The 19,674-nt window shown below is 36.2% G+C and overlaps 1 protein-coding gene across 1 annotated transcript; it reads left to right on the plus strand.

Moving 5' to 3' along the window:
• The first annotated feature begins 2,602 nt into the window (after positions 1-2,602).
• On the plus strand, positions 2,603-6,350 carry LOC137743800 (uncharacterized). The gene is made up of 5 exons (XM_068483738.1): positions 2,603-3,037; positions 3,181-3,477; positions 3,747-4,095; positions 5,248-5,358; positions 5,654-6,350. The coding sequence occupies exons 1-5, from the start codon at positions 2,753-2,755 to the stop codon at positions 5,764-5,766; spliced, it is 1,155 nt and encodes a 384-aa protein (XP_068339839.1). The 5' UTR covers positions 2,603-2,752; the 3' UTR covers positions 5,767-6,350.
• The last annotated feature ends 13,324 nt before the right edge of the window (positions 6,351-19,674 follow it).

Genomic DNA, 19,674 nt, shown 5'->3' on the forward strand with positions numbered 1-19,674 from the left:
ACTAGTAGTTAGATCTGAGCGTTGAACTTTTGGTAGCTAGGCTTTGCATTCAAAGTCAACAGAGCCTGATATTTTGATGTATATCTGTAATCCATGTCACAAGCCACATGTGTAAATTTTTTATTTTTTGTTTGAGCATGTGTAAAAAGTCTAACTATGCGGTTTGATTGCTTACCACTTAGTAAATAGAGTTGTGAATAATTTGCGCATCGAATGGGAATTGTGGCTTGGTTTGGTTCATTTCTACATCTTGGGAACGTGGCTCGATTTCTCGTCTTGAGAGAACAAGGACAAAACAATTGTCTTAATGTCTATTTGGCCATGCCTCGACACATGATAGTAGAGCTCGTGTATTATAGAACTTAGTACTCATATTGAAGTATAAATTCATCGTTTTCTTAATATTATATTATATGACATGAATTTGTAGCGTGAATCATAACTCGTCGATGTATTGAGGACCGTTTGCTAGCGGGTCCAACTTGGCAACTTGTATTATGTAAGGTATATGATCTATTCCTTAACGATAATGATTAAGAGAGCGGACTTTTGATTGAATATTGAACAAGACATCTCAGCAAGCAGTCCACTAGCAGAAGAAACTGCGAGTATATTAGTATATTACAATTCGTGTGGAGATTGAAGGTAAATGAGAAGAATCTCCCGGAAGGTTTGAAACTTTGAAACCAAGCAGGCACCTTATTTTTTTGTAAAACTTTTCTTGGTATTTTTATACTTTTGATTAATCAACGACTTTAAAACCATGTCTTTTGCTTACTTTTGCAATGCTCACGAGAAAGGCTTTTCTAACCGCCTTCATATAACCTTTTGTTTTTAAACTGTGCTCAATCTCTTGGAATTTGAAAAATTTTCACCCGAACATAGGCTAAATGTTATTACCAACTGAAAATTGGCATTCACAGTAGGCATATATAGTATTAGGGCATGTTTACTTACAAGGAATATAAATTAGAATATTTTGGTTCTTGAGTTCTCCGCATTTTTACTAATATATGGGTAAATGAATGATTTCAATTTTTGCGTCCGGTTTGATTAAACGGCCCTTACACACCTCTCACCTAGAGAAATTCTCTGAGTTGTGCATGATCCGTATTGACAATGTATCCCCACAATATAATGACAATATAATATCTATATATTACCAACATAATGGCTATACATTGTTAATACACTACACTATTAGTGTGTCATGCACAATCATGCACACAAACCCCTTACTAATACCTCTCGCTGTAGAAACTCCAATGGTTTAATAGTGACACCAATGGCTTAACAGTGACACCAATGGCATTTAAGACTTTAGGCTTTGACATGAGAGAGCCCAACGATGAAAGTTATTGGGTTGGGCAAGGCAACTTGGTAGCTAGATCTACTTAATTATATATATAGGAATTCTAATTTTCTCTTATATATATCTATATATATATATATATATATATATATATCTGCTCCAATCAAATGGACTCTTTACTTGATATGATATTACATCCAAAGTTAAAGTAGTGGGAACCATGACCTAATGGATTGTTGAATAATCGCCAATTATGAAGACTAGAAAGTACTGATTCATGTAGTGCGGCAGAAGTGGGCTAATTCACAAATCAAAAGGTCGAGCTACCCCAAAAGTCGCTATACCTTTACTTATTAATTACATGCAATTGTTGAACCGTACTTGTCGTGTGCATGGCAAGCAACAGAACAAAAGTCAGAGGAAAACACAGAGGAAAAACAAATGAAAAGAATGTTGCGGTGGCTAAATAATAGAAATAGTCAACACTGAAGCAACATCAACCCTCAACCATATATATTGGTTGTAATGAAAGACCAACCCTAACCATTTCTAACAACGCTAATAAAAGAAATAGAATAAGAATTTGTTTCCCAGTTATCATCACTTTGAAGAAAGAATTGTCAAGAAACAGTTTACTGAATAAGAACATGACAACAATACATTATCATTATTAAATTTATAAAAACTTAATAAGTAAACAAATGCGTATTAAACAGAAGTATCAGAAAAATTGTGCCAAATCATTTGCAAAGTTATGTGCAATAAGTATAGGTGTGAAAATTTTGTAACAAGAACCATTATGTGATTTTCAGCAGCATTCTCGCTTATTTATTTAAACTACATCGAGAAAAATACGAAAAATGCATCCTATGTTTTAAACTCAAAACTATTTAAAAGGCTTTATGCGTTCTTGATTAATTAGTATTTATGGTGCCTATCTATCTTGAGAGAGTGAAGCACACTGCTCTGCTTAAAAAATTAATTGTTTTTGTTTTTTCGATAAGCTTAATGAACAGTACAATGAGATTAGGTTTACGGTGGGTTCGGTGGATATAGATATAGGGCACCGCAAAATATATCCATCGAATGGAAGGAGCGTACATAGCACAGCTGGGCAAACGGTCCAACTACCGAGCCCTAACCCTTCTAAATTTCAACACCAACACACCAAACAAGTCATCCAGCTACTGTATGACACTGGACCCACTTACTAAGCTTCTGGGTCCCACCCAAACTCCTTTTAAAAACACCTTGCAAACAATTTGACCCCTACTCCATCTTTCTCGAGCTGCTCTTTGATCATATAATTACCTTGATCTTTGTTCTTTCTTCTCCAATAAAACCCACCTGATCAGTTCTTCTCCTCCATCATCTTTTGTTCAAGTTAATTAGCATTACTGCTAGTTAGTTAAAACAAAAGTTGATTAGTACATAATTAACATGATGGATTTTGTGTGCTCCAAACCAGATGCCAAGGTCTGGGATATTTGTGAAACAGCTGCTAACTATAATTACAAAGGGTTTATTAGGTCATCAGATTTGAGTTCTCCTTCTTCATCTTCAGCACTTGAGGATTCTGAACTTGTTTCATCTGATCAGTCGACAGAGACTACTACTGTTGAGGACGACGATTACATTGCCGAGTTGACACGCCAGATGACTCACTACATGCTTCAAGATGATCACGAGAAAACCAATACTACTAGCTCTCAGAAAAACCAAGAGGTAAACCCATGATTAAAAATTAATACTTATATATGTATATATATGCACAAGCGTAGAGGGGGAATTCAAGCTTGGATGCAGCAAATGTCTACTAATTGTTGATAATATTATGTGGTTAATTAATGAGTTTTCTTCTTTTTCAGTTTTTGGGTTCCGTTGGTTGGCCACAGTATTCAGTGTGGTCACCGTTGGGGTCTAGCCATGGCAGCTCAGAAGGGTCATCTCTTGAACCAACGCCACCAGAAACACCAGGCAAAGGCAAAGTTAGGAACAGCTGTACCTACGCCGACGTTTTGAGAAAGTTGGACAAGTTAGATACAAGAACAACCAACGAAGGGTTAAATCATCATCGGCGAATAGACCCAAGTACAAAAGTAGACCCAGGGGTTGGATTTTTCTCAAAGCAAGATCTATCTTGCGGTCAAAGCCAAGATTTTCAGGTAAGAACTGAATTCTAATTTTTTGGTAGTTTTTATTACTGTTAATAAGTTTCTCGAGTGATTGACTGGTACCCATCTAAGTTAGATGTATGATGCACTTGTTATTGTGTTTATTAAGTTTCTAGAATGATTAGCTGGTAACGAGTGCCGATGAATTGTACACGAGCCATTATCGTTGATATTTTACTGATTTAGTAGTAACAAAGTATTTATTTTCCACTTCCAAATACATATATTTATCTGACTCATATATGTCATACTTTTGACAGAAACTTGAGGCTTATTATAAGGTAAAGCAAGAGGACATTTCAAAGAAACAAGGATCATCAGCAAACGGAGGGAGACAAGCCAAGATTTGCCATGAGCAATTTGAGCCTAATAATTATCAGCACTTGAATAAAGGAGGATCTTGTATTGGGTCTATTAATGGAGGAAGGTCAAAGTCTCCAACACAATTTGGATTGCCTGGTTCAAACCCATGGTTGAACCAGCAAGCAGGACCGGGTATGAGGGCTGTTTTCCTTGGCGGGTCGTGTTCGAAAATTGGGTCATCTTCTGGGACAGGAGTATTTTTGCCTTGTGTTATTGGTAGCACTTCACAGTCACCCAAGAAAAGAGGTATACATATAATAAGTTAAATCTTTAATTTCTCAATTTGGTGTCGCATTCGAGTGTTAGGGTTTTAAGCGTGATGGGAGCAACTTTTGTGGTTTCCTAGTCGTTGGAGTGGTTGGGTTGGAAGTGGAATATCACCTATCCCATTTACAAGAAATATTATTCATAATATTCGGATTGCTTATGTGTGTTGCATCTTTTGGTGTTTGACTTTGGATCTAGAAAAGGCGTCCTTATTATAAATTAATTAAAGATTCTTTTTGATCCCTAGTCTCAAATTGTGAAGAGGTTTTTCTTTTCCTCTTTCGTAAATACAACTATATTTGAGTTTTCACTAGTATGTAATATTTTTTTTCATATATGTACTGAACTCAACAACTACAAAAATCAAACTTCAAATATTTCACTTATTAATAAAGCAAAATAACATCACAAATTGAGTGCGGGGTTTCTGTGTTCTAAATATTCCTTTTAGTCCCCGATCTCAAATTAGGATGTCTGGTTATTTATTCTGAAGATTCCTTTTTAGCTCCCAATCTAAAGTTGGGTAGTGGCCAAAATTGTTGTTAGCTAGTTACTGGTGTGAAAGGGAATCTTTATATGGTCCACTCATTGGTGTTTTTTTTGTGTGGTCAAAGTCCACTAATTGATTGGGGTTTGGTCTTTTGGCAAACTCTCTTTTTGGTTTAGGAAAGGGATCATCTGGATCCCTTCCACCTAATCATCCTCATCAAACAATTTAGACTCTTAAAATTTGATACAACGGCTAAAGTTATTATAACTTTTAAAGTGAGCCCGTGTTTTTAACCGTTAGATCAAATTTCAAGGATCTGAATTGTTTGATGAAGAGGATTAGATGGAAGGGATCCGGAGAGGATCCCTTTCCTTTGGTGTATTGTTAATTTCTTAAGTAAGCTTAAGAGATAAAGAAAACAATTAATCCGGCAACTTCTCCTTATCAATTAGAACACTCAAAAAATTAACAAGTATTCTTTATATTTATATTGAATTGATTCTTCTCATACTGTAACATGTTATATTATCAAATTATCATGGTAAGGTTATGAATTAAACTGTTTGATATATTGGAAGAACCAAATACCGTCACAAGCTTTCTAAACTAACATTTCGGCTCTTTTTATTGTCAACGTATAGGATGTCCCCCGGTTCTTATACCCGCAAAGGTCGTGCAAGCCTTGAAAGTTCACTTTGACAGAGTTGGTGACCTACTTCGACCTAATGCTTATGGTACCTCTACACAAAATGGTACATATGTCAACACAGATCTATTCGTATTACTCTTTGCTTGAAAAAGATTTTTACACGAATAAAAGTTTGCACAGTATGTTATTTTGTCAATTTAAATCGTTGATTAAACAAAATATTATTAAAAAAAAAGATTCAGATTGATAATTTAATAAATAACGATGCATGTAAAATATCTCAAATAAACATGCACCAAACGTTAGGATATAGTATATATGTTAAGTTTGGTCATGGATTTTGGGCTTACTCTCTTAACTTTTTTTCTTCTTTTTTTTTTTTTTTTTTCTTGTTAAAGATGCTTTGAAGGGTGGTAGGGCAAACACGCATTCAACTAATACACGTCACCCGCGGACGGTACCGGACATGAACACTAAGGAGATCGGTCTGCCTCAAGAATGGACATATTGACGCGCAGTTAGCACATCACATGCAATGCCTAAATATTCATCACCACCACCGATATTGTTAGTATCGCTCTCAGATGTGGTTGTGTGTTTTGGCATTTTATTCTTAGAAAAGAAGAAAAAGTCCAAGAAAAGAATAAAGAAGAACATGACGGACAGAAGAATTTCGGAATCTTAAGATAGGTAGATTAGGACAAACAAATACAGATTTAAGAATATCATCCCTTTTTTTCATATACATTTTTTGAATAAACAACAAGTTTGAATAATGTATACAGCAGGAAGCTGTTGACCGGTAATGCAACTACTTGTGCCAACCCCTACTTGTGATGTAAAAGGATGTATTTTGAAAATCCTAGTGCCAATTCTGCTTTCATCATGTGGGGTAACTGAACTTCTGCTTGTTTTTCAAGCATTGGTTTCTTCATAATTTAGGCGTTTAATTTGTCCTTGAATAGCCTTTGGAGCTCTCTATCTAGTTCATGCTTATAGCTGGAAGCTCTTGTAGAAAGAGTTAACAACACATACATTTGTTTCCCATGCCAATTCATTAAACAACAGGAAAACCCAAATGCAATGAGGTCTGACTTTTGGAGCCGAATATTTAAGCTTTCCAAAATTTAGAATTTGGACCTAAAGTTGTTTTTGAGTGTGTTTGAAAGTGGCTTTAAAATGACTGAAAACTAGTAAAAATATTAGTGAATCTTAGAAAAACACTTAAGTCCTCGAAGAAGCAATAATAGGTGCTTCTTCCAAAATTCACTTCAAGTGCTTTTGAAACTCAAAAATACTTTCACCAAAAGTGCTTATTTCAATCATTTTAAAAGCTCTTCAATCCTAAGTGTAACATTTGGCTAGAAAAAAAATGTCAAGCAATAGCTTTATTTTTTACGAGCTTTAATTAAAGGCCTAATTGGATTATTAGTCCCTATGGTGATACGCAAGTTGGAAGATAACCTATGTGGTTAAAAAAAAAAAAAAAAAAACCTAGAATTTAAGCTCCTGCGGTGAAATTTTTAGGATTTATACCCAAAATTAAATTCATCAATTCTCCGTTAATTATTAGCACGTGAGCCACATATATTAAGCTAAAACGGAACTTTCCGTTAATGGTTAACATGTGGGGCTTACATGTAGGCTAACTTTATATTTTTAGTCTCAAATATGAGCCTCATATGCTAACAATTAATGGAAAGTTCATAAAATTTTTAATTTTGTGCTTAAATCCCAATAACTTTACCACAGGGGCTTATATCCTAATTTTTTTACCACATGACTATCTTCTAACTACTCTATCATCACAAGTACTATTAATCTAATTAAGCATTAATTAAATGGACTTCATCAAACTTTTTCTTAACAAAAAAACACTACGAAATCTTTATTTAATAAAAAAGACACAAATTATGCACTTACTCAACTTTTATTAACAATAAGAACAAAAAAAATATTAATAAAATAATTAAAAAAACATGGCGCAGACGCAGGCAGACCATGAGTGGGTCTCTTACCCAAAAGTTTGATTTTAGTTCAAAATGATCAATACATAGAATCAGAACAAGTCACGGGAGCACAGTTGAGGCACATACCAACCACATATGATTCACGCACTCTTTCTTTCACTCATCCCATCGTTTCTCTATCTCACTCTCACACATGTATGGGTTTTTGTTTTTTTTTTTTTCTCTCACTCACCAGTCTCCACCTCTGTTCCTTGTCCAATTTTCTTGGTTTTTGTTTTGGCTCATCCAGTCTCTCTCTCCTCCCTCCTCGCGCGCGCAGACCATGAGTGGCATGAGTGGGTAAATGTACTTTGTCCGACGAAAGTTGTTTGTTGGGCAAAATTGCATATGGCAAATCGTAATTTTAGTTAGTGAGAGGAGAAGGAGAGAGAGAGAAATTTGATACGATGGGTGAAATAAGAGAGAGATAGGTACATCTATACTATTATTAAGAGAATCATTATTGTTAACTTTTTGTCTTTTTTTTCTATTTTACTCTCACTTTTGATACACAATGTTTACATAAGGAGGACAAAATAATAATTTTATATCTTTTGAAAATTGTGTCCCTTTTTTTCTATTTTGCCCTCACTTTTAATACACAGTATTTACATAAGGAGGGCAAAATAGTAATTTTGTATCTTTTGAGAAAATGACGATCATATCCCTATTTTTCCTATTTTACCCACCATCATTTTTTCATACTGATAAGTGAAATCATGATTTTTATTTTGATAGTTTGAATCAACTGAAGCGGTTGCGCTTCAGGAGAACGTGGGAGGAGGTAGGCAGTTGAAGAAGCTTTAATTTTGTACCTTTTGACAAAATGACAATCATATCCCTATTTTTCTTATTTTACCCTCATTTTTTGAGAAAATGACAATCATATACCTATTTTTCCTATTTTACCCTCATTTTTGATACACAACATTTACATAAGGACAAAACAGTAATTATAAAGAAAAAATATGCATTTATTAAGAGAAATTATCTCATCATCATTATTTCATACTCTTTTAAAAAATTTAAAAACTAATCACACTCCTTAATCAATAACAAAAACTAAAATGAAATTGTTCACACACACAAAATAAAATAATAAGTAGAAATAGACTGAAAGTCTAAAATGCGTTTTCTCTTTGTCCCTTTATAACAAAAAGAATTGGTTGTAATCTTGCGCCTTGTTTTACCAAAATGCATTTTCAATTTGTCCCTCAAATGTCAAGACCGTGTTGGTAGACTTTACAACCAAGGCTCATGGCTTGCATGCATCCAAAGTGCAACCTAAGCTTTTTGTAGGTTCCAGGAAACTCACTACTATATCTTTGCTTGTTCTTAAGATCTCAAAATCAGGTCAAAAGTTTACTATTAATCATACTAATATTGTCTCAATTTATTATTTATACAACTCAACATATGTTAGGTTTTATAAAAGACAAAAACTTGATATTATATATAATTTTATAATATAATAATGAATTGTGAAACCATTCATTTATTTGTGAACAATTTCATTTTAGTTTTTGTTATTGATTAAGGTGTGTGATTAGTTTTTAAAATTTTAAAAAGAGTATGGAATAATGATGATGAGACAATTTCTCTTATAATTACTGTTTTATCCTCCTTATGTAAATATTGTGTATCAAAAGTGAGGGTAAAATAGAAAAAATAGGTATATGATTGTCATTTTTTCAAAAGGTACCAAATTAAAGCCTCTTCAACCGCCCACCTCCTCCCACGTTATCATGAAGCGCAACTGTTTTAGTTCATTCAAACTACCCAAAAAACATCATGATTTCACTTACCTGTATGAAAAAATGATGCTGTGACAATTTCTCTTTATCTTATGTAAATATTATGTATCAAAAGTGAGGGTAAAATAGGAAAAATAGGGATATGATTGTCATTTTCTCAAAAAATACAAAATTACTATTTTACCCTCCTTCTAGTTGTAGCATAGTGATCCCAAAATACATCAGAGCCATCAGAATTCTCATAGTCTTCGGAAAACTGTGGCTAAACCATAATATGAACAATTAAAACTAGATATATGATGATTAAAGTTTAAACCAACCAGTAATGCATAACCAAAATTGTATTCTGAGCTTTAAGAAAGAAAACACACCTCACCAGACTTCCCATTCGCGACAGCGGCCGAATCTGCCTCATCATCATCTATCTGCAAGTTACAACCAATGACCTCGTCCTTAATTCAGTTTACTAGGATTTACATACTGGAGAGACGGGATCCAGATAGATTAATGTCAAATTGAACACATAAAATGCAAATAAAGGTAAGTAGTACTAGCTTTCACATACGTATATAAAAAAAAGAGACTAAACCTTTATTTTTGCATTGCTCACATGATATCATTCGGGGTTTAGAACGGGAATGTCCCTATGATGGTAGTTTAAACCAATCACGTACTATCATTAGTTTCATTTCCTCGTCGAAAAATACATTATTAGCATGAGATAAAACTACAGTGGCAACCCCGTTATGGTAAGTTTCTCCCCAAGTGATCGTGCTAAGTCTGTATAACAAGTGGAAGAGGGTTCAATGTTTGTAGCCTTGCCATCAGATCGGCCAACTCATATTCAATGCACATTTTCGACGTAATTGTAAATAACAAAGAAAAATAAAGGCAAAAATGCTTGCACCCTTTAAAACATTATGTTGATGTCAGGATCATCTCTGAGATTTGGGGAGTTATGTGCGAGATTTATAAAAAGGCTCTTCTTTAAGATGGTTTTAAAATAAAATTAAAAAAAGGACAAAATAAACACTTAAACCAAAACAAACCTTAACACTCATTGATTGCAAGTTTATAAATGTCATTTATAATAAGTAAAAAGAACTACAAACATAGCCTTCACTAAATAATCAAAATTAGTTCAATATTCAACAACCAAACAAGAAAAAAAATTTCAAAACTCTAACTTTATTAAAATTTCACTTAAATATATAACATTATACAAATAAAATTGAAAAAAAAAATCATTTTTTAGGGTATTATCATTAGCACTCAAAATATATCATTATACTCCATATTTTTATATGTAGAAAAAAAAAACATTACGCTTATAAAGAGTGCATAATGACATTTTTTTATTTTATTTTTTAACAAACGATATTATCTACAATAAGGGGTGATGAAGTGGGCTAAGCCTCACAATGGACCAGCCAAAATAATGTGGTTCAAATTCACCTTTGATGAAAATCGAGTATAAGACCTCTCACTTACAAGTAAAGAGAAATGTCAAAAATTTCAAGGACCGTCAAATTTGGGGCCCTATGCGCATTCAAATATAGTAATATTATTTAGACACATCAAAATCAAATAGTATAATCGAACCTGGTTCATCTTACTTAGCACAACAAACCAAATCAATTAGTTGCCCACACGCATCATTTTCGGCTTAATTTTTTACATGAGATCACTTTCATGTCACTAATTAAACACAATCACCAACTTTTTGTTTTTTGGTTACAAACAACTAATCCAAGTGAAAGCCTTTTTGTTTTAATATAAATCTCAAGGCTCAAAGCATAAGATTTAACCTTTTATACTAATCTACACTAATAAATGGAGGAGAGTGCGTGGAAGGCAAGGAGTTGAAAAAAAAAACTAAAAACTTTAACTACCAAGACAATTCATAATTTGTAAGGTTGATCTGGGATACAACAGGAGCAAACACATGAAAAATATTTCTCTTTAGTTATTTAGTTTAGAGTATATTTCGATCTATACTAATTATAATACAATTAGCTGCTAATAGTAGTTATACTTAAATGGCCACTCCACCAGTTTTAATTTGGAAGTGTCCCAAAACTGAAAAAAATAAAAAAAATCAAGTGGATGGAGAGAAAGGAGTAGGATTCTTTCCCGTCTTTTTTTTCCTCCCCTTCCCTCCCCTCCTATTTGAACGGTTACGGTTAAGCCACGTCAACATTTTATATTAATTTTTTTATAGAAAAACAAAAACAAAATAAAGAATGTGAGAGGAGGGGATGGAAGCGGATGGAAAGAGGAGGGGAGAGAATCTTAATCCGGTGAGAAAAGCTTATTAACTGACAAGTGATAATGTATTCATGTGGTTGTGGTTGGCTGTCAGCTATGTGCGAACCTCATTAGTTAAATTGGAGATGGGAGGTTAAAGAGGTTTTAATTTTGTACATTTTGATAAAATGACAATCATATCCCTATTTTTCTTATTTTATCCTCATTTTTTTTAGAAAATGACAATCATATACCTATTTTTCCTATTTTACCATCACCCTTTATACACAATATTTACATCAGGAGGACAAAATAGTAATTATAAAGAAAAAATATGCATTTATTAAGAAAAATTGTCTTATCATCATTATTCCATACTCTTTTTAAAATTTCAAAAACTAATCACACTCTTTAATTAATAACCAAAACTAAAATGAACTCTGTGTGCTCATCTGCTAGTTCTCTTTTAAAATTTGGATATCGTTGTCGATTTGCAAATAGCATGAAATTTCAGGATCAAAAGATAAATAAAATAAAATGGGATGCTGAATTTTCAAGGTAAAGTTGGCGAAAGGACGGTGTAGGGGAACAGGGAACTGTAGCCACGTGTTCACTTTTGTAGGCCACTTTCGGTTAATTTGCTAACGTGACGGCAAAAGTCGTCGGCCATGTCGTCCTTCGAGAATCGTCTTTTGATTGTGACGTGATGCGTCAATGTAACGGGCAATATCAACATTTTTTCGGAAGAAGATTCTCTACCTTGGTATTCTCATTTCATTTCATTTCTCTTCTTACATATTATTTTTTGTATTATTATCTTTATAAAAAAATTAATATAAAATGTTGATATAATTTAATCGTGATCGTTTAAATAAGAGGATATAGAAAGATAAAGAGATTAAAAGGGTATAGAATCTGATAAACCTAGTTCGGATAAATCTCTACACCCTAACGAAAGGTCCACGTCAGCACCACCAATTCAATCACAACCTTCCCGCTGCAACCTGCAACCAAAAGGATCATAACAACACAGTCCATTATCTGCACAACTCTCTCAACTATGTTTGTATCTCATTCAAACTGTTTGTATTTATCTTTCTGTTTCAAATGTTTATCAAGTGTAACAACCTTATCATTTTGTAACTCTATATAATGAAGAGAATGAATACTCACTCGACATTGAGTGAAGCTTATACAATTCATCAACCTGCTATATCTTTGCCTTTAGTTTTCCTTTATGGTATCAGAGCTGACAGTCTAACGACCAAAAGCTTTAATTTTTTTTCTCCTCTCATGGCGTCCAGTTCCAGTCCCTCCCATCCCTCTCTTCCCAATGCTTCCAACTTTCTGACTATAAAGTTGGATCGTACCAACTATCCCCTATGGCATGCCCAGATGTTGCCCTTGCTTCGCAGCAGGAATCTGGTGTCCTTTGTCGATGGAACCAACCCATGTCCTCCTGCCTTCTTGAAGGATGATGACGGCAAACTCACTGATAAAACCAATCCTGACTTTGATGCATGGATTCAGCACGATGCTATGGTTCTCTCTTGGATCAACAGTTCGGTTCATCCCACAGTTCTTGCCTCTCTTATTGGTAAGACCAGTTCTCTTTCTGCATGGACTTGTTTACGTGACAGGTATGCTTCTCAGTCTACTGGCCGCCTCCTCCAATTGCGTAGTGAACTTATGAATACCCATCGTGGTGATTCCTCTATTGCTGAGTTTCTTGATCGCATTAATTGTCTTGCTGACACTCTCTCCCTCTCTGGTTCTCCTGTGACTGACTCTGATCTTGTTGCCATTATTTTAAATAACGTTGGGCCTGCTTATGAAAGTACTGTTGCTTCTGCACAAGCACGGGATGAGGCCATCACTTACAGTGCCTTGGAGGCTCTTCTTCTTGGTGCAGAGCGACGTCAAAAACTTCATACTGTGTTTGAAAATGGGCCCACTGCCCTTGCTGCTGGACGAGGTCGTTCAGGACCTTCCCGTGGTCGCGGTGCTCCTCGCGGAGGCCGTGGTCACTTCCATGGCAGCCGTGGCCAGTTTTCTTCTCGTCCTCAAGGCCAAGACCACCATGCTCCTCCACTCCGCCAACCCCATGATGGCGTTCTTGGTGCTCCTTCTTCTCCAACCCACTCTGGTGGCCGTATCCAATGCCAAATCTGTCGACGTCCCGGCCATTCTGCCATCGATTGTTTCAATCGCCTTAATATGGCCTATGAAGGCCGTGTTCCTGCTCCCCGTCTCCAAGCTTATGTTGCTGCTGCACCATCTCCGGCATCTGCGTCTCCCTCCGGCATTCAAAATTGGCTTTTTGACTCTGGAGCCAATGCACATATCACAAATGATTTGCATCAGGTTTCGAATCCTCGTCCCTACAATAGCACTGACAATGTTAATGGCGTAGTGGATGGATCAGGTTTGCACATTTCTCATGTTGGCACTTCTTTTATTCACACACCCCATCACTCATTTACCCTTCCCAACACCCTTCACTGCCCTAATGCTTCTACTAATGTTATTTCCATCAATCAATTTACCAAAGACAACCATTGCTCACTGACCTTATATCCCAATTCCTACCGTGTTCAGGACCTTCAAACGGGGAAGATGCTTTTGCAAGGCCGGAGTAAACATGGTTTTTATCCATTTTCAAGTTCTTCTGTGGTCCCCCATGGCGTCTCTGCCTTTGTTGGTGTTAGAGTGTTGGATGCTATTTGGCATTCTAGGTTAGGTCACCCTGCAGTTTCTGTTTTGCGTCGTCTAATTTCCCAAAATAAATTACCTTTAACTGGTAATGCAACCTACGACTTTTGTTCATCCTGTCCCCTTGGCAAAAGTCATAAGTTGCCATTTAATTTATCTTCTTCCCAGTCATCATTTCCTTTGGAATTAATCCATTCCGATGTATGGATTTCTCCTTCTTATTCAATTAATGGTTACAAGTATTATGTTGTTTTTGTGGATGACTTTTCTCGTTATGCATGGCTCTATCCTTTAAAGTTAAAATCTGATGTTTTTCAAACCTTTGTTAATTTTAAAAAGCTTGCAGAAAATATGTTCAACACCAAAATTAAATTTTTTCAATCTGATGGTGGAGGTGAGTTTGTCAATTCCTCCTTTAAACACATTTTCTCTCAATATGGCATTCATCATCGACTCAGTTGTCCTCATCATCCTGAGCAAAATGGTCTCGCAGAACGCAAACATCGTCATCTTGTTGAAATTGGCTTAACTTTACTTGCTCATGCGTCTCTTCCTCACACTTTCTGGGATGACGCTTTTCACACTGCAAATTATCTAATTAATCGTCTTCCCACCAAAATCTTGCATGGCGTCTCTCCTTTCCAAAAACTGTTTTCCAAATCGCCCCAGTATGATTTTCTCAAAGTATTTGGTTGTGCTTGTTTTCCCTATTTACGTCCATACACTGATACTAAACTTAAGTTTCGTTCAAAACAATGCATTTTCTTAGGATACTCATTAAATTATCAAGGTTATAAATGTTATGATCCTACCACTGGCAAGTCCTTTCTGTCTCGTCATGTCATTTTCAATGAAAACAGTTTTCCATATACTGCACTTGCTACTCCGCCCCTGTCAAACCCCAGTCAGTTGGACCATGTCCTGGCCATTGATTCCTTCCATTCCACCCAACCATATTTGACCCCACGGACCCCTCCTTCCCTTGTCGCCACCTCACCCTCTCACCTACACCCTACCCCTTCTCTTCCCCACTCCCTACCGCTACCTAACCTGGCTTCCCCTACTCCCCTTCCATCATCTACCCCAGACTCCCATTCTCACCCACCAACTCCCACTACTCACGTGAATATTGACCCTGCCAACACCACTTCTCATACTGTTCCATCCACTCATCCCATGATCACGCGTGGTCAACAAGGAATTCGAAAACCAAATCCCAGATATGCTTGCATCACTACTGTTACTAATACTTTGGTTGAGCCCACATGTTTCTCCCAGGCCAATAAGTCTCCCCAATGGCGCCAAGCAATGGCAGATGAATTCAACGCTTTACAGCGTACTGGCACTTGGACTTTGGTACCCTACAAGTCTTCTATGAATGTGTTACCAAATAAATGGGTGTATCGCATAAAAAAGAACTCTGATGGTTCCATCGAGCGCTTTAAAGCTAGACTAGTTGCCAATGGCTTTCATCAGCAAGAAGGCATTGATTTCTGCGAAACCTTCAGTCCGGTGGTCACACATGCCACCATTCAGCTCATTCTCTCTATTGCTCTTCACTTTCAGTGGCCTGTTCGCCAGCTTGATGTTCAAAATGCCTTCCTTCATGGCACATTGACTGAGGAAGTTTATATGCGCCAACCTGCAGGGTTCATTGATCCACAGTTTCCCTCTCATGTGTGTCGACTTCGAAGGTCTCTATATGGTTTGAAACAAGCACCCCGTGCTTGGTTTCAATGTTTTTCCCAGAAACTAGAAGACTTGGGCTTCACTGCTTCTCAAGCTGACTCGTCTCTCTTCACCTATTTTGATGGCTCAACAATCATTTATCTTCTCATCTATGTGGATGACATTTTAATCACAGGAAACAACAATGCTCACTTGTCTCATTTTATCACGCAGCTTGGTACTCATTTTGCAATGAAAGATCTTGGGCCCTTACACTATTTCTTGGGGATGGAGGTTTCTCGGACGCCTTCTGCCTTCTATCTCACTCAATCCAAGTATATTTTGGAGCTTCTACAGAAAACTAATATGGCTGACGCCAAGCCCATCTCAACGTCCGTTCCCAGTGGTAAACGCTTGAGTTTATATGATGGTGAGCCTCTCTCAGATGGATCTTCTTTTCGCTGTGTTGTGGGCGCCCTTCAATACCTTCTATTTACCCGTCCCGATATTGCTTACGCTGTCAACCAAGTATGTCAGTTCATGCACTCTCCAACTACTGCACATTGGGCTGCCGTCAAATGCATATTACGGTATTTGAAAGGCACACATGATCATGGATTATTTTACAAACCCAGTCCCCTCACTCTAACTGCCTTCGCTGACGCTGACTACGCGGGCGACCCTGATAACCGTCGTTCCACTGGCGGTCACTGCATTTTTCTTGGCGATAATTTAATCTCCTGGAGTTCGAAGAAGCAACGTGGAGTGTCATGGTCTAGCACAGAGGCAGAGTATCGTCAACTTGCCTATACTTCTGCCCATCTCTCTTGGTTTCGCAATCTATTCCGTGACTTATATCTTCCATTACAGCCACCTCGTCTCTGGTGTGATAATATCAGCGTCATTGCTGTTGCTTCCAATCCCGTTTATCAAGCTCGCATGCGCCATGTTGAAGTGGATTATCACTACATCCGGGATAAGGTCATTCGCAAGGAACTCGAAGTTGGTTATGTGGCTACCACCGACCAAATTGCCGATTTTTTAACCAAGGGTTTGTCCTCTGTTCGCTTCCATTATCTTATCTCCAAGCTTCCTGTTCGTCAACGCCCTGTCAGCTTGCGGGGGCGTGATAAACCTAGTTCGGATAAATCTCTACACCCTAACGAAAGGTCCACGTCAGCACCACCAATTCAATCACAACCTTCCCGCTGCAACCTGCAACCAAAAGGATCATAACAACACAGTCCATTATCTGCACAACTCTCTCAACTATGTTTGTATCTCATTCAAACTGTTTGTATTTATCTTTCTGTTTCAAATGTTTATCAAGTGTAACAACCTTATCATTTTGTAACTCTATATAATGAAGAGAATGAATACTCACTCGACATTGAGTGAAGCTTATACAATTCATCAACCTGCTATATCTTTGCCTTTAGTTTTCCTTTAGAATCATCCCCGATTGTGTTTAAGTCGTTTCGAGGTATTTGATTACTTTTTTATTGAAAAGATGTTTTATTTTTATTTTTTGTTGAAAGAAATATTTTTTTCTTAAATATTATAAGATAGTACAAAACTTAAATGTAAATTTCAAGAATTAAAAGTTGTATTTAAAAAACATATGTTGCCTAACAATAGTATCATATGGTATAGGAAACAAAATATACATTACAATTTTCAGCCTTATCACTAAAATACAAAACCCTCCAGAATTCTATACTTCAGTCAAAGATTTGCACATTATTGATGTGGGTCTTATTAAGAATTTTTTTGAAGAAAATTACGCGGGATAAAATTTCGAGCTAAGAAAAAAGAATAGCGAACATTAGTCAACTTGAATTAACAGATATCACAATTCAAAATTACAATTCATCGCCAATTCTGCAAATATAGTTTTGATTTGGATTAGAAAACACAATGATCCAAGCTCGAATCAAAACTGACATCACAACTCAAATCCACAAATTAACTACTTTTCAATTGGTTCGAGCTACGAATCTGGCAAAAACACAAGTGATTCTCTTATTAAAAGTTTTGGAAGAACGTGTGTCATTTGAGTGTGGCTAGAGGTGGGCTGAAATGTCTTTAGCCTTATGGACCTTGCTTGGAGATTAGTCTTATCATCAGGGTGTGGGATACCTCAGACTTGAACAAAAAAACATTCCTATTGACTAATCACTTCTCCTTTGTTGTTGTTGTTTTTTTTTTTTTTTTTTTTTTTTTTTTTTGGAAATAAAAAAATGACAATACCTGCATTATTTAACGGGATAAATTTTAACACACATGGATTCGAACAAGCCACTTGCAATTTCTCACATACTCCTCCTAATTTATTATTTGATAAGGTCTCTTACGTCACCATATGTAGAAATATGACTCATTGTATTGTTTTGTACAAAGTTTATAATAGGCTTTTTAGCCAAAATGGTCATTGAGATTTGCATAACACATCACTTTGGTCCCTGAGATTGAAAATCAATAGAAATGGCCCCTGAGATTGTCCATCATCCATTATTTTAGTCCTTCCATTAAAAACTCCGTTAAGTGATCCCGGAGTTTATACCAGAAATTGAGATTTTTTGGCCAGAAGTTTGGACAATTTTCAAAGTTTCGTAACTCAATCGTTTCTTAACCAAATTCGACCCATAATAGATCAAAATGAAGATAAGGAAAATGTTGAACAAGATTATACCATTTGGAAAGCCCAATGGTTGCCGGAGATGGTCGAAAAATAGCCTGAAAGGTGACTGGTCCGCGAGAAAACTGGAAAACTCGCCAAAAATTGGGTAAACTTTAAACGTTCATAACTTCTTCAATACTCAACGAAATCGAATGATTCAAAATCGAAAAGCATACACCTCGACGAGAAAAAAAGAATGGTAGCTTTCTCGAGGGTTAACTCGTCGTGTTTTAGCTGGAAAATGATTTGAAATTGGCTATCTTGGTCTCATCGAGTTAGCCACTTTCGAGCTGTTTTTCAGCCAAACCACGATGATTAGCCATCGAAAGAGATACCATTCTCTTCGTCTGGTTGAGAAGTATGATTTTTGTTTTTGAATCACCTGATTTCATTGAGTATCGAAGAAGTTATGAATGTTTAAATTTTACCTAGTTTTCGACGAGTTTTCCAGTTTTCCTGCGGACCAATCACCTTTTAGGCTATTTTTGGGCCATTGCCAACAACCATTGGGCTTCCAAATAGGTATAATCTTGTTCAACACTTTCCTATCTTCATTTTGATATATTATAAGTCGAATTTGGTTAAGAAACGATTGAGTTATGAAGTTTTGAAAATTGCCCAAACTTCTAGCCAAAAATCTCAATTTCCAGTATGAGCTCCTGGACCACTTAACGGAGTTTTTAACGGAATGACCAAAATAATGGATGGTGGACAATCTTAGAGACCATTTCTATTGATTTTCAATCTCAGAGATTAAAGTGATGTGTTATGCAAATCTTAAGGACCATTTTGGCTAAAAAGTCGTTTATAATATATATATATATATATATATATATATATATATATATATATATATATATGTGGTTATGTCAATCCCTATTTAGGAAGGAATCTTACACTAATTACATTTGAAAAGTACACTACTAATACAAAGAATAATTATGGACATGATTCCATATTAATTCTCTTATTTAACACCACCATTACCACCACCACATTCTGCAAACATGACGAGCCTAATCGAACAAGTTTGGAGCATATAACACCATCTCGGGGTTGATGTGAAGAGCCTTGGAAAGAAGGTCAACAAGCTGATCAATGGAAGTAATATAACAAGCTTGATGACTACCAAGTGCCACCTTTTCACGAACAAAGTGATAGTCAAGCTCAACATGGCGTGTGCAAGCATGATTAAACAGATTAGATGCGAGGTAAGTAACACTAAGATTATCACAGTGCAAGAGAACATGGAAAGATAACCGAACACCAAGCTCATGTAGAAGGAAAAAACCTAAGTGGTTTCGGCACATGCATGAGCAAGGGCACGGTATTCCACCTCTGCACTAAAA

The sequence above is a fragment of the Pyrus communis genome, chromosome 8, assembly GCF_963583255.1.
Source record: "Pyrus communis chromosome 8, drPyrComm1.1, whole genome shotgun sequence".
Lineage (NCBI taxonomy): Eukaryota > Viridiplantae > Streptophyta > Magnoliopsida > Rosales > Rosaceae > Pyrus > Pyrus communis.